At 44.5% G+C, this 16,040-nt stretch overlaps 1 protein-coding gene across 1 annotated transcript in view; it reads left to right on the top strand.

The window, feature by feature from the left end:
- LOC148014071 (RNA polymerase II C-terminal domain phosphatase-like 2) overlaps positions 1 to 16,040 on the top strand; it is a 195,344-nt gene that overhangs the window by 18,606 nt on the left and 160,698 nt on the right. Inside the window, exons 2-5 of the mRNA XM_087666325.1 lie at positions 6,696 to 7,175; positions 7,351 to 7,561; positions 7,940 to 8,097; positions 8,308 to 8,378. Coding sequence (XP_087522451.1) covers positions 6,696 to 7,175; positions 7,351 to 7,561; positions 7,940 to 8,097; positions 8,308 to 8,378 — 920 coding nt within the window. The remainder of the gene's footprint in view (positions 1 to 6,695; positions 7,176 to 7,350; positions 7,562 to 7,939; positions 8,098 to 8,307; positions 8,379 to 16,040) is intronic.

The following is a 16,040-nucleotide window of genomic DNA, read 5'->3' as shown; positions in this document are numbered from 1 at the left end:
TGGGGGTAAAGGCGCCTCCGCCTAGCCGCTCGTGCATTACTACACTGACAGTACCCGCGCCTACATATTGCAGGTGGGGGCGCCTGTCACCGTCACTTTATTTTTTATTCTTTTAGTGACAGATGAATAAAGGGAAGGTTGGTCACACATTGTGATTGTTGAAGTTTTCACATTATGAGTCTTTCTCTCTTTTGCTCTCTCACCATAGCTCTCCCATGCAAGCTTCGATCCTTCTCACCTTTCAAGTTATACTTGGGTCATCATTGATGAGATGCCCAAGAGAAATTAAAAGTTTAGTCGGGCGGTCAGATTGACCAGAAAGCTCAGATGACCAGGACTTTTACACTGAGGTAGTCACATTGACTAGAAGCCCATATAATGAGTGGTTTTAGAAAGTGAAACCAGATGCTTATGATCAAAGAAACAAACCATGAACCGGTGAACTTATGTAATAAAACTCTTCAAAAGCTAAATTTGGTGACTCCTAAAATTTAGGATGTTACTATTTTTGGAGATTGCTCAAATGCAAGTTCCGTTTGGATCAAAGGTTTTGGAATTTTACAAGAGCAGAAGGTTTGGAAGCTTTTTTCTCTAGAAAAGTGACATGTGCCATTTTGAAGAGATAAGTGTCCCTACACTGGTCATTTTCAGCAAATACTTGTCATTTGTAGTCTCTACTTTCCACTTTTGATCATCAAGCCCCACACCTATATATTGGAGGTCTCTCTTTTTTGAAATTTCAGCCACATCCTTTGTGCTCTCCTATCTCTCGCTCATCCAAGAAGCACTTTCTACTTAGCTTGATCTAATCCATGCACTAAAGAAGAAAATCAGCTTGCTGCTCGGAGTTTGCAGAAATTAGGGTTTCAAAACTCTAATTTTCAGGATTGCAGCAAATTAGTCATTTTATATATGGTTCAGGCATTGTGCCCATGGTTTGTTTCAATAAACTCTTGTGAAGGGAGAGAGGTCGGTTTTCCTCTCAACTAGGCCTAAACTCTTCTCTCTCTCTCTCTCTCTCTCTCTCTTTCTCTCTCTTCTAATTTTCATGGTAATAATTGATCTTGCTAGTTAAGTTCAAAGTATTGTCACTTTTCATGTTGTTCCTTGTGCTTACATTGGTATTAGAGCAAGGACTTTTTCTTTGTAGGAACTTTTCTAGGTGACAAGATCTTTGGGTCCAACTTTCTCACCATGTCAAGAGGCAAAGAGGAGAATTTTGGTGAATAATGGGAAGGCTATCAACACTCTGTATTTGTATGCTTCTTTGATTATGAGAAGATACAAAGATACGAGGAGCTGGAAGCTGATCCAAAAATTCAAGCTTTGATGGAGAGAAGGGCTAAAGCACGAGCTGAAGCAAAGGTCTTTGAAGTTTTTCTTACCGAGAAGGCTCTTGAGATGGATGGTATTATGGTTGTGAAGGTCTATCTCAGCATTGAAGGTATCAAAGTTATTGATGCAACTAAGTTTATGAAAGGTAACACATCACCTATCATTTGAGGATCCACGTAAGTAGTGACTTCAAAGTCTCGTCATACATAACTTGCCTTCTCTTGTCCCAAGAATTCCTCCATGGAGAAGAGCAAGGAGAAAGCCAAAGAACCAACTATTTCCATGGTAGCTGAATCTCCGCAGATGCTTTTAGCAAAGGATAATGATGCTAAAAGAGATTTCAAGCTTGGAGAGAAGAGCGTCAAGTTTGATGTTTTCTATGGTAAGAGAGATTTTGAGAAAGCCGTGTCTTTTACTAAATAATTTGATGTTGCTTTTGGTGGTGAAGGTTATACATTAAAAAAATAGGAATTAGGATGGTTAAAATACATCTGAAGGATACTACTTTAATTGGTGGCTCAAAGTTGTTCAAGAGGGAAAGGAACCTAAGTCTTGGAAAGAGTTTAAGGAGATGCTCAACAAGAAGTTTCTGCTTTCATCCATTGAAAGCCAATGTGCAACAAGAATGGAATGAGTTGAAGCAAAGCCATGGAGACAATGTTGAAACATATGTCAACAAGTTTGTAATTGTTTCTCTTAAATTTACATCTCTCAACGAAGTTTCTTTCAATTTGGAGATGAGAAAGTTTATCCATGGATTACATCTGACGGTACGATGAGTTGTCAAGATGACAATCCGTGATACTTTGGAAGCAACCCAAGATGTGGCCTTAGAAGCTGAAGGGTTGCATATGCCATGGATGCTTGGTAAAGCCTCAAAATAAGAACCGCAAAGGAAGAAGACCAAGATGTTTGACCAAAAGAAGTTAGATAAACAAGAACCAAAGCATAAGGATGGAGGTACATTATCTTTGCTATAAAAAAAGAAGCTAATATATCAATAGTTAGCTGAATATATAAGAGAAGGATGATGTTTCTCTTGTGGAGAAAAAGGACACATGGCTGGTCAATGTTTTAATAAGGCAAAGAAGGAAAACCAGCCCCAAAAGACATCTTAAGCAAATGTTGCACATAAGGAATCCTTGCAACATGATGAAACTCTGTCAGAGAAAATAAAGCTTTTTATGGCTTGGGGTAAGATTGCTAATCCACATGTTCTCGTTCATTTTGATACAAGGGCTACATATCATTATATCCATCCATAGATTGTTGAAGCTCTATATCTACTAAAGGAGAGGTTTGGAATACCAAAAATGTTAGGTGTTACTTTTCAAGGAATGGAGTTTGAAGTTACTCTCATTCTTGGGAAACTACGAATTGAGATAGGAGACTATGTAGATTATGAGAGTTTTGTCATGGAAGATCGTGACCATTGTTATGTTGTATTAGGAATATCTTGGCATAGGAGAATAGATCCAGCCATTGATTGAAATTGAAATAAGTTTAGATTCCCTTTCAAGGATAAAAATGTATCTTATGATATGGGAGTGAAAGAAAACTCTATTTCTATTTTATCCCATGTACAAATTTGTGAAGCAATGAAAAAGTCTATTTTCTCGTACTTGTTTTTGTCAAAGATTCTAACAAAGAGTCTAGAATTAAAGAGTTTATCTTAGATATAAATAATGATAAAGTAAGTTTCTTAAAGGAGTATGAAGATTTTTTTTGCAGATACTTTACTTGACGAGTTACCACCAGAGAGGCTAGAAGATCACATTAATCTCATTCTTGATAGCTCACTTCCAAATAGGCCACCCTATCATGTGAGTCCAACACAACAATAGGAGATTATGAAGCAAGTGAATGAGCTCTCGGAGAAGGGTCTAATCAGACCTAGTTCCTCAGCTTTTTGCTCTCCAATTCTCTTAGTACAAAAGAAAGATGAATCTTGGCGTATGCGTGTGGACTATAGGGCCCTTAACAAAATTACAATTTAGAATAGATTTTTCATTCCAAGAATTGATGATATCTTGGATAGATTGGATGGATCCGGATTGACTTGAAGAGTGGCTACCCCAAGAGAAGGATTGCTCCTCAATATATTCATAAAACAACATTCAAGATAACTTTTGGTGTGTAGTGTTTCAAAATATGATTAAATGTTCATTTTTCTATTTAGGGGTGGCCAATGGTCAGAATGCTCTATAATTATACTTGGGTCGTGATTGATGAGATGCCCAAGAGAAATTAAAATTTAGTTGGGCAGTCAGATTTACTAGAAAGCTCTCAGATGACTAAGACTTTTACACTCAAATAGTCACATTGACAAGAAGCCCATATAATGAGCGGTTTCAAAAAGTGAAACTAGATGCTTATGATCAAAGAAACAAACCATGAACCGGTGAACCTATATAATGAAGCTTCTATAGAAGCTAAATTTTGCAACTCTTAAAATTTAGAAGGTTACTATTTTTGAAAGTTGCTCAAATGGAAATTCTATTTGGATCAAAGGCTTTGGAATTTCACAAGGAATAATTATGTCTTTAGTAGCTATCTCAAATTCTTAATTGTTTGAGAGATTTTTAGAGTAGAAGGTTTGGAAGCTTCTTTATCTAGAAAAGTGACATGTGGTATCTAGAATAGGATATATGTCATTTTGAAGAGACAAGTGTCCCTACATTTGTCATTTTCAGCAAACACTTTTTATTTGCTACCTCTATTTTTCACTTTTGAGCACCTAAGCCCCACACCTATCTATTGGAGATCTCTCTTTTTATTTGGAATAACTTCACTTCGAATAAGCTTTCAGCCACATGCTTTGTACTTTCCTATTTGTCTATCATCCAAGAAGTACTTTCTACTTAGCTTGATCTAATCAAAGCCCCAAAGAAGAAAATCAGCTTGTTGCTTGGAGTTTGCAAAAATTATGGTTTCAAAACCCTAATTTTCAGAATTGCAGCAAATTAACATTTTTGAATATGGTTTAGATACTCTGTGCTCGCGGTTTGTTTCAATAAATTCTTGCAAAGGGGATCCCACTCCGTACTCGTGGTTTGTTGCAATAAATTTTTGTAAAGGGAAAGGGACTAGTTCCCTTCTCTACGTGGTGTCGACCTCTCTCTCTCTCTCTCTCTCTCTCTCTCTCTCTCTCCCCTAATTTTCATGGTGATAATTGATCGATTTGGTTAAGTTCAAAGTATTGTCATTCTCATGTTCTTCCCCACATTTATATGCTTCCTAGGAGGAGGGAGTCTGAGACATTGTGAATTGGTTATAGGGTCTCTTGCAGTGGAGAAACCAGCAAGGGCATTGTAGCGTCACAACTAGGAGTCTGAAACATTGTGAATTGGTTATGTGTCACCCATGTATCTTGCACAAACAAAGCCTCCATGATAGTTAGGAGGGCTACTCTTTAGAAGAGCACCGGCTTTGATACTATGTGAAGACATGCTCAGGTTTGCACAAAGAAAACACATAATGTATAAACATGACTAAAATACAATAACTCATACAAAAACACAGCAACACTAATGCAAAAACACAAATAGAGAAGAAAGATAACTCTGAAGTAATGAATGAATGTTGTAAATGAATGAAAGAGTGTTCAAGATGCTCAAAGGCAGAGTTGTCCATCAACTGATGACTCGCATGGGGGCGAGCTGAGGGAGTAGTCGGAGAATAACGTCCATGGAGATAGATCCTAAGGGCGTTAACCATCTATCAGAGATGAGATGAGCAGACGGAGACCTCCAAAATCAGGGTAGCAGTTCTATGACCAGGCTTGTACAAAAACACAGCTGTATCAGCACTTGGCTGATCAGGGTGGCAGTAGGAATAGGCAGTTCCGGTATTGTAGACTGTGGTGGAATTTGTCTAGTGCAAGGAAGAGTATGTGCAGCCTGTTGCCCTGCAGCAGATGCTGAAAACATAGGCAGCAACAGAGCTGGAGACAATGCAACTGCTGATGTCAGCAGCAAGACGGAAAATACAGCAGCAAAGAGGTCGCCAAATGCTCTTTGCAGTCACGAGGGCTGGACAGCCATTGGATGGCGTGGGCTGATGGTTGGAACTTACAAAAGGAGGATGAGCAGAGTGACTAGGCAGCCTCCTATTTATAGATGTGGATCCTCCCAAAATTAGGGTTTTGGCTTATTTGACATAGAAACTTTGGTAAGTCATGGGTTTTGGGGCTGTTTTAAAGAGCTAATGAAGATTTAATATGTAATGCATGCTTAACATGTTGGACAACTTCTTGAGCATTTTACAATGCAAGATTGCCTAATGGATGGAGACATTGCACTTATTTGAGGAGGTCCCTTCAAAGATTACAATTGGATCCAAGAGAGTGGATGTGGAGGGATTCATTCCTTGATAGGCCATGCAATGTGGCCTTCTTTGGCTACATGATCAAGCTGGGGAGGAGGATTCAAATGAGCAGGATCAAAGCACAATCAGCCGCCACCTCCAATTGGCACATACTAGGCATCTTCGATCATTCACTATCAAACTTCATAGTTGAGATACATGATGCAGTCATGGGGTGAGCCCATTTATTGACATGTTGAGTCTCACGATTGAGTCATTGAAAGCTGATGCAGGTGATGCTGATTATCATGCGGTTGACTTGAAAGATCTTTTGGCTTGTATCAAATTGGTAGTGTCAAGTCTGTGTGGTATATGCAGATTGATAAAGAGCAAGATGAACACCACTTTCATAATGAGCTATGGCGTCAAATATTATATGCATTTTAGAGGAAAAGCTAAAACTTTTGAGGGAGGGGAGAATATCCCCAGTTGTGGAGTGGTATTGACATTGACACACATAATCTCAGCTAACAAGGATTTATACGTTGGTATTCTTATGTTGTATTGCATAATACATTACCTCTTAATGGTCAGTAGTCTATGGCATGATGCTCTATTGCTCTACATTGCATCTTGATGATGTACTGCTTAACACATAACCTCTTAAGTAGTCTCATGGGGTGATGACATGCATATTGGTATTCAAATTTACACACACCAGGGATGTAGAGCTAAGGATAGGTTTCTACGAAGTTGACCTGTGAGTGTAGTGTGTAGACTGTTCTGAGTTATAGCTAACAAAGATGAAGCTACTTCTCTGATTCCCTGCTGCAGAAGATTACCATGTAGAGAGCCATAAGTTTGATTATTGATCATCTTTGGTACATCTTGTATGTGGCATGCTATTGTGCTGATGTATAAAATTGTCATTGTTATAAGTGCAAATAGCTATGCTTCCTATTTCTGAAAAGATTGAGCTTCACTTATTATCCCACATGAATCTCATTTGCATACCTGAATGGATTGATATAGATTCTTTATGGTTGTAACTGCAGACAGCTGTGATTCCCATGTCTGAAAAGACTGAACTTCACTTGGTGCCAATGAATGGGAGCAAAAAGCAGTGTCCATGCTTCTGGGGATTTGCAATAATGCCAAGATTGTATAGCTCGTGCTTGACCATGCTCAATCTGAGGTGTCTGGCTCTTGTTTTTGATCTTGATGAAACTTTGGTTGTTGCAAATACGCTGCGCTCATTTGAAGATCGCATTGATGCGCTTGGATCCAAAATCAAAGTTGAGACAGACTCACAGAAACTTTCAGGCATGTCCTCAGAATTAAAGCGTTACATGCAAGATAGAGTCTTGCTGAAGCAGTTTATTGAAGAGGATCATGTGTGGGACAATACTGTGGAAAAATATGTGAATGCACAAGCTGAAGTTGTACCTCCCCTTTCTGAAGGTGGTCTTCCCCTCATGCGCCCAGTTGTTAGACTGCAGGATCGCAACATGATTTTTACTCGTATAAATCCAAATGTGAGTTCTTCACACACCTATTGGACGTCACTGGCTTTCTTTTCAAGCTTGAACCAGGATCTTTGGAATGCATCGTGACTCAGAAAGATATGCTACCGTGTTAATGACTTGCTTAAATATCAGCGGAATTAGAATCACTGACAAGCATTTGGCAAACCGACTCTTCAATTTGTAGGTTCGGGATACCAGTGTTTTGGTAAGGTTACGCCCAGCATGGGAAGAACTTCGGAGCTACTTGACTGCCAAAGGACGGAAACGGTTTGAGGTCTTTGTTTGCACAATGGCTGAGAAAGAATATGCATATGAAATGTGGAGGCTTCTTGATCCTGAAGCACAATTGATTCAGACAAGGGAAATGTTAGAGCGGGTTGTCTGTGTCAAGTCTGGTATTCAGCAAATTCTTATATAGACTGTAATTTGAGTTTTCTGTAGTGATTTTAAATCAAAGGAAATAAAAGAGAAAATAACGTATTATGTTGTCTGTGTTAACTCTGGTATCCATCAAAGTCTGATATAGACTGTAGTTCAAGTTTTCTATAGTGGTTTTAAATGAAACGAAATAAAATAGTAAATTACTTATCTGTTCAGTTTCATGTCTTCAGACGAGTGTCCTAAGATGCTGTGTTATTTGTCCTGCGATGTACTTGGGTAATATAATGTTATTCTTAATATGTATCCTAAGGAGGAATCTTTTCACTGAATTATGCTTTACAGAAGTGGGTGAGCTACTGGTCATCTTATTCTTTTATCTGTATTGGAAACAGGCTCAAAGAAATCTCTAATGACTGTATTTGCTAATGGTAACTGTCACCCAAAGATGGCAATGGTCATTGATGATCGTCTCAAAGTTTGGGAAGATGGGGATCAGTCAAATGTGCATGTAGTGCCGGCTTTTGCTCCTTATTATGCACCACAGGCAGAGGTACCATGTAGCTGCCTATGCTGGACAGACAACACACAACACACTTGTGCACTGACGTTTTTTATAAAGCATGACACACATTGTGCACCAGCACACATTGTGCATGCAGGTGCACAGAATTGCTGAATATCTAAGCCATTGGGTGCACACACTTGAACACACTTGTGATTGCTGAATGTCTTAGCTGCTAATATTCTCACAACTTTACAGACAAACAGCCCTTTGCCAATACTGTGTGTTGCCAGAAATGTAGCCTGTACTGTGCGGGGAAGCTATTTCAGGTGAGTGGTTTCATAAATATTGGATGTAGCAATTTGTATATTTGACAAGAGCATGTGAATGGTGACATTTGGCTTTATATTAAGAGTGTATTCTTGCTTCACAAGTTCATACATGTACCCTGTGGTATTTTGTATAAGTTGAGGATATGCTACTGAAGAGAAAAGTAGCATATAAGAACTATTAGGCTGGACTTGTTTTGGTTGGATTATGATTCTCTCTTCAACTATTTAATGGATATGCTACTGAAGAAATATAGCAAAACTTGTAGATGAGTTAAAGTAATATATCAAGTCTGAAGATATAAACAAATCAGCAACCTGAGGTGCACGCACTGTCTGTGTTTGCATCATATCTAGTGGTTTTGAAGACTTCTCTTTCTGAAAAAAACAAGCTGTTGAGGGATTTCAAAATAAACAAACATCTGAATGATTCCATTCTCCACTTGCTTCCTCAAGTGGTAGTTTTCTTTTTTGGTATTTCTTACAGGTCGAAAAGCCTGCTCCTTTGGCTATGCTATCTCTTTTTTGGTCTTTCTTGCAGGTCAAAAGGCCTGCTCCTTTGGCTATCCTACACTGATCAGATGGCTTAGAGATAAGGTTCCTCAACAAACTGGTCTTATATCAAATTCTTGGATGCACCACCATCCGGCAAGCTGAGTGCAGGATGATGTGTACACCATTGCTTGCACAAGCACAAGATCATGTTGACCCAAGAAAGTTGAATGGTCAGAATCGAAGGATAGGAAGCTAATGTGAGGTAGGAAGTTTTGTCCAATGACAGGGTGCACATGAAACTGCACAAATGTGTATGGTCAAGCTCAAGTGCACTATGGTAAGAGATGGTGTCATTCCTAGGGCTATGAGCTTGTACTACTCACCCTCATGCACACCAATCTATGCAGACCCTTGTGAATCCTCTTCCTGAAATATATCGTTTCTGCCAGTGAAGAAGGCCAGCTTGTACTGCTCACCCTCTTGTACAACAGTCTGTAGGGGACTCTTATGTATCCACATTCTTAAATGTAGCATCTTTGCTAGTGAATAGGGCATTTCTAATCTATAACCTGTGTTTTAATGCCTATGAGAGTGTGCATAACATAACATGGACTGACTAGTTGCCTGGGAGTACCTCAAAAAACTGGATACTTTACTCCTTCCTAGGTGGCATGTCCTCATCTATGAAATCCTGTATTTAACCCAAACTTATAAGTTGCCCTCTACGAAGTGTGAGGGACATCTACAACTCCATCTTGCAAGGTGTAGCTGATTTTCCTTTTGGGCTCCCCAACACCAAAACACAAATTTTCCTAGTGTCTTTTGTAGGTTTACCGAGATGGATTATTATCAATTCAATGCTTTTGACGATTCTAAAGAGGAGCTTCTTCCTTCTCTTGATCAGCAGTCTTACCAGTTGGATCATCGTGAAGATTAGCATGAAGATTGACCTTCAGGGCCTTGCTCTCCCTTTGTTAGATTGAGAATATTGGAGCCCCCTTCTCCCTCTCCTGCTTCTCTCCATATGTCTCGTGGGGCCTGTCCTATTGGCCCACATATTGTCATGATGACACCCCCTGTTCAAGTGCTTGTGTTACCTTCCTTACTCAAAGAAGACATCCTTGATGGGTCTAATTACTCCCTTTGGTCTTGGAAGGTGGAGTGTATATTGGACACCTTTGATCTTTGGGACTTTGTTACCACTCTGGTTCCCTGTCCAGTGGAGGATCCCCTCATTGGTTCGCCTATGGACCAAGCTGCTCTATGGGATCGGCTCAACTTGAGAGCCCAATCTTTCCATTTTATGAGCTTATAGGCTTTTGTCCTAGTGCATGTGCACAGGTTGCCACAAGCAGCAGAAGTGTGGAAAAAGCTTGCTTCTTTGTAGCACTAGAAGACATTTGTCCATTGGATCACTCTTCGGAAGAAACTACAGATGTTCCTTGTTGATGATTCTCCTTTCACGAAGGATCATAGCAACAAACTGAAGGACATGAGGGATGAGCTTGTGTCCCTCGGAAGGACTATATTTTCATAGGATATGGTAATGATTCTCCTGACCTATCTACCATCTCCAAAGCTCAATTCGTTCTAAACTAGCCTTTTTACATTGAGGACTTGAGACACTCTTTTATGGGAGCAATTATCCCCGCTTGTCTTGGAGCACAATGGGCGTCTCAAACAGGTTGGAGCTAGTGGATCCAGCTCCACGAACGCTCTTACTTTAGGTTCAGGAGAGTGGAACAAGGACAAGAGGGCCAAGAACACGAAGTAGAAGTAGGTTCATCATTCGGAGTCTTCCTCGGGCTTTGACATAGATTCAAAGAAAGCTTTTTTTTTTTTGCAAGTAAAATGTGGCTGATTATATTACTCAAAAAACTTGATTACAATAGAGTGCTCATGCTCAACAGACTAGCTGGAGCTGATGCAAAGTCACCAATACATCATCATTACAAGCCTCTCAAGGCGGTCTTGGGGGGATAGGGGCAAGAAGCCATGGAGGGGGGGTTGTATCGCCATATGGGGCTGCTTGCCTGCATCACGAAAAACAGATCTTGGCTTCCCTAAGTGTGCAGGAAATGACAACGGAGCTCCTGACGAGCCTTGGACTCGCCCTGCATCTGATCCCATCGGCCGCGGAGGGAGCGGATGATGGAGGTTGAGAGCTCTGTTAAGGTCGCCTATATTGAAAGTCTCTCTCCGCCAAAAGCCTTTTGACACCGTGCCTTCCAGATATGCCATCCAGTAAGACTCCCTATGATCTCCCATACCTCAGAGCGGTTTGCTGTGGGCTCTAGTGCCTGGCGGATGGGTAGAGCCTCCAAACCGACCACTGCGCACGACCCTGCCTCGATAATGAATATTGTGTCTTGCATCTTGGCCTCATACAAAAGGTGACGACCCTGGCTGACTATCTGCCAGCAGAAAGCTTCCCATGAGATACATCCAAGGCTAGGTGCTATACGGCGAAGGATGCGGCATGCTCCTCTTCACATAAGTTGTGCCTCCTCACATGATCAAAGGCAGTGCTTTCGGGTTTCGAGAGGTTGCTGTGTGCAGCGCTTACAACCTTCCTCCTGCATCTGGGCAAGCCAACTTCCCACCTCCAAGCCTTCATGTGCCACCAGCCATAAAAAATACGATACCCTCCTCGGCCTCTAGCTGTCCCATAGGCGGCGCCAGAAAGTCTGTCAAAAAGGCTCCGTGATGCTGTGCTCCGCCCAATGCCTGCTACATGACGGCGCCCAATCCATATTCTCGTGCATTAGTACGTGTCTGCCAATCCTGGCAGTGTACTCGAGGAACCTCGGTGGCTTCTTGGCGACTGCAGTGGCCGGCCATAGCCACTCTCCTGGATTCCACTCCAGCTCATCAAGTGGTCTGCTCTTCCAGATCCAAAGGCGCCACTCCTTGAGCTCCCTCCAGAAAACATAGGGGTCCAGTCGCCATGTCTTCCCCTGAAGGCCCATGACCTGAATCCTCCTCCACGAAAGGGCAGCTATCCCCTCATCCTGCTGCCCTTTGTCAAGGGCCAGATGCCCCCCCTCGTGAACGGTGAAGAAATTCCCCTGCGGGACGCTACCCACTCTATTTGCCACCTATAGGGGGCTGCATGTTGGTGAAAACCTAGCGGCCCATACCTCCCTGGGCTCTATCGGCTCTCGTATCGGGGGAGCAAGCCACTCCAGAGGTATCACTACGTCTATCTCCCTTCTCCTCAGCTCCACTCCTCTCTCTAGTAGCCTGATATACGCTGCATCACCTCCTCGTCCGCCATCCTGTACACCTCCCGCCATGTCCTGATGGTATGAGCCGAGCCGACCTCCCAATGCCCATTGGATGTGGGGGCGCTCGCCAATTTGTGCCCCTTTCGGATCTTTGACTTGGGGGTTCCAGATCACCGGCTGATGGTCTATCTCCTCCTGGCAGCGTGGGGGGCTTTGGATTAGGGCCTTATGGAGGCCTTGCCACACGCGGAGTAAGTTGCGTAGAAAAGGTGATCTGGGGGGGGGGGGATCTGGGCTGACGTGAAGATCCATCTCAGGGACGGCCTCCACTCCTCGCCAAGTCTCGGTCTACAATCATGAAGACCCTCTTGCGATAAGGCTTTCTAGGTTTGCCCGCCTGGTGTGAGGCTGCGGATAACTAGCTTGCCCAAGAGGGCCATACTCTGATACTTTGGGTCTATGATCCCAAGCCCTCCCTCTGACCGATGCCGTATGATGGTCGCCCACGCCACTTTGGCCTTGGAATCCCTGGAGCCATCTGATCTTGACCAAAGGAAATTCCACACTAGGCGGCGAAGCTGCACTATGCAGGATGAGGAGAAGCACCAACACGAGGCGATGTACCAGGGCGTCGCTAGGAGGACCTGGTTGATCACCAGGGCTCGGCCGGCTAGTGAGAGGCGAGCCGTGCTCCAGTAGGTTAGCTTTCTCCGAATAGAATCAAGGACAGGAAGAAACTGCTGGGCAGGAGTGATGTCGAGTCCCACCTGGAACCCTAGGTACCGGACGGTTGGCCCTCTGCTCACCCATCTAAATCCCAGGTGGACGCCCCACTCTGTGCTAGAGTCCGGGTCTGTGAGGAAACCAACTGACTTTTGCCAGTTGATTTTTGCTCCCGCTGCAGAACAGAACACCTCAAGAGCTAGCATCACTCTCTCCAACATCAACTCATCGTTCTTTGTGTAGAGTGTTGTGTCATCTGCATACTCTGAGTCTAACAACTCAGTCTCCTCTCTCACTGGAGGTCGGAGGTCGCGTAATCCGCTTACACGTGACCTGAGGAAGTGAGACATCGCCTTTGCAAAGAGTAGGAATAGGTATGGGGCCAAAGAGCAACCTTGTCGGACTGATCTCTCCAGCTGAAACTCCTCCCCTCGCCTTCCACCTATGAGGACCTTGCTAGTGGCCGATCTGTAAAGTGGAGAGACCCTGCGGATCCAAACTTGGGGGAAACCCAACCTCACCATGGTGCCCTCTAGGAAATCCCGGTCCACCGTGTCATAAGCTTTCTTGAAATCCAAGAGTAGTACGACCAGTCTTTGCCCACTGGGCTGAGTCCACTCTGTCGCCTCAAAGAAGGTAAATACATTGTCTAGGATGCTCCTATCCTGGACAAAGCCTGTCTGTGTGTCATGGATGATGTCTGGAAGCACGGGGCCTAGTCGTCTACCAATCATCTTTGCCAGTGTCTTATAGGCCACTGACAATAAGGTGATTGGTCTCCACTGGGAAAGCTCCAACCGATCTCCCCCTTTGGGGAGAAGACTGATAAGGCCTGCCAAAAGACTCCCTGGCATCTGTCCTGAAGTGAAAATTTCCTGGAAGGTCATCAGTAGGGGATCCTTCACTTCTTCCCAATAGGTAGTGAAGAAAGCCTTAGAGAGGCCATCCTCTCCCGAGCATTTCTACCCATCCTGTGTACGGAAAACCTTCTCTAGTTTCTTCTCTCTGAAGGGGGCTAGGAGGGAGCATCCCATCTCCTTTGTGATGAGGGACGGGATGTGGTCCTAGACCTGCTGTCTACATCGTTGTCCTCTAGCTGAGACTGTCTCTTGCTGGAAAAGGTGCCTGTAGTAGTCAGTGGCAATCTCCATCACCTTGTCTGGGCTAGAACGAGTCCTCCCATAGTGATCCCTAAGGCTATGTATTTGCTTTCCTGCAGTGCGAGGCTAGTGCACCCGGAAGAACTCCCTGCACATCATGTCCCCCTTCCCCGCCCAGAAGGCTGCTGAGGTGCGGAAAGAGAACTCCGAACGCTTGTCCTCTAGGGCAGCGATGGCTGCTCGCGCATGCACCTCCTGTGCATGGAGGGTGGGATCCCATGGTGCCTCTTGTAATAGTCTCTGCATGGCTGCAAGGTCCCACTGGAGTGCTCTCTCCTCCCAGCATTGCTGCCGGCCCGTATGGCTGGCGCTTGGCAGATTTTGCTCGACTCGGCTAAGACCTCTGCAACCTCCTTTGCGATCTGGTCCCTCCTGCCCTAGTCCGAATTTGCTCTATTTGTCTTATCACCTCCTCCCTCCTATAGATCAAGTCAGGGATTTGATAGGATCGTGTGTCTAGGGTAGATGCTGGGGGATCAAGTGTCAGGAGAACCGGCAATGATCGGACAACGTGGTGCCTACCAACTGCTCAATCTGGCCGCCACAAGAGCCTCCCCACTCTCCCACATAAAACTTGTCCAACCGTTCCAGCAGGACTCCACCTAGCTGCCTGTATCCCCAAGAGAAGTCCAACGACCTCTCCCTCCTGTGGAAGGCAGGGTCTCTCCAGGCATCGCGTGCTCCGACTGCCAGTAGAAAGACCTCCCATGCCTCTTGCTCCTCCCCTGCCATGCCCTGGTAGTTTTTGCCTTTGCCTTGTTGGTCCTTCAAAGCCTCCAGGTTGTTGAAGTCTCCTCCAACGATCCAAGAGTCTACCTCTGGGAGTCCATCTGCAATCTCCACCTAGAACTTGCTGCATGCCCTAACCTCTGTAGGGGCATAGACATTGAGGACTCCAAGGCATGAGTTCCCAATATCCAATCTGATCCATAGAACCCTCCCTGCCACTATCATCCCGTAATCTTGTACATAAGTGGTAAGACTCGGGCCAATAGAGGTGCATACGCCTCCACTCCTGCCGTGGGTACCTATAGCGTGCTCCCAGTAAGTGCGCGAGTTGCCCGGGAGTACCTTTCCAACCCGCTGGGCATGGGTGGGAGTGAGCTTGTGCTCTTGTAGAAGTAAGATGTCGATCCGTTCGGCAAGGGCGGGCTGCAGCTCTTGCTGAACAATCAATTTCCTGGAAACCACGTGCCCCACTGTAGTGGAGACTATTCACATTCCAGGATGCAAGGTATAAGCTCATGGGGAAGCCTGTGATTGACTGAACAGGCATCTGTTCGGTGTGGAGGCTGCTAATGAGGAGGAAAAACTATGGGGCATACAAGTACGCTTTGCCGCCGTTTTGGACGGCGAACTCCAGTCCCCCATGGTGGCCCTCGGTCGGACCATAGGGGCGATAGATGCTCCAGGTGGTACTATCAATGCATCTATTAGCCATGCTGAGAGTTGTGACTTTGTACACTGGCAGAAACGGGCCGCCTGTGCTAGGGGCCACTCGATCACATCCTGCGGAGCTCTCCACTATGGAGGGGCTTGAAAGATAATGCTCAAGTGTGGGACCTCGGCACCACCTCACCAGTTAATGTCCATCATGCAACCAGGCCATTGCTATGCAAATAGTGCTAGTCCTTCCTCTCCCATCCACTGAGAGGTGTGGTCCGCCACCTGACTCTTCAGCTCCTCCTCTATCTGTGTCGTCTTCCAATCCTCTGAGTGAGATGACTGAAGGCAAAAAAGCGTAGTTTGGTCCATCCGGTGGTGCTAGTAGATGGACCTTGCCCCTCCTTGACTTGCGAACCACGAAAATCCCCACCTCGAGAGGTAGTGGGAACTCTCTGCGCTCCGTAACTCTCAAGTAGGACCATGGGCCACTGCGGAAGAACTCTTGTGGCAACAGTTGTGCGTGTCTCGGGAAAGTGTGACGGGTGGCACGGGCAGATGAGCTGGTGGCTGTGTGGGAGGGGGACCATTGTTGGCGCGAGGAGGATGTAGGCGTGTGTGGCTCATCACCTCCTGTGGGAGGAGGGGAGGGGGGTGGGTCTGGGGGGGATCAC

Source organism: Lygodium microphyllum, chromosome 25 (genome assembly GCF_053477565.2).
Source record: "Lygodium microphyllum isolate KBCC chromosome 25, Lygodium_microphyllum_v1.1.10, whole genome shotgun sequence".
Lineage (NCBI taxonomy): Eukaryota > Viridiplantae > Streptophyta > Polypodiopsida > Schizaeales > Lygodiaceae > Lygodium > Lygodium microphyllum.
Note: the sequence above shows the minus strand (reverse complement) of the source record. Positions and strands in the feature narration are given on the sequence as shown.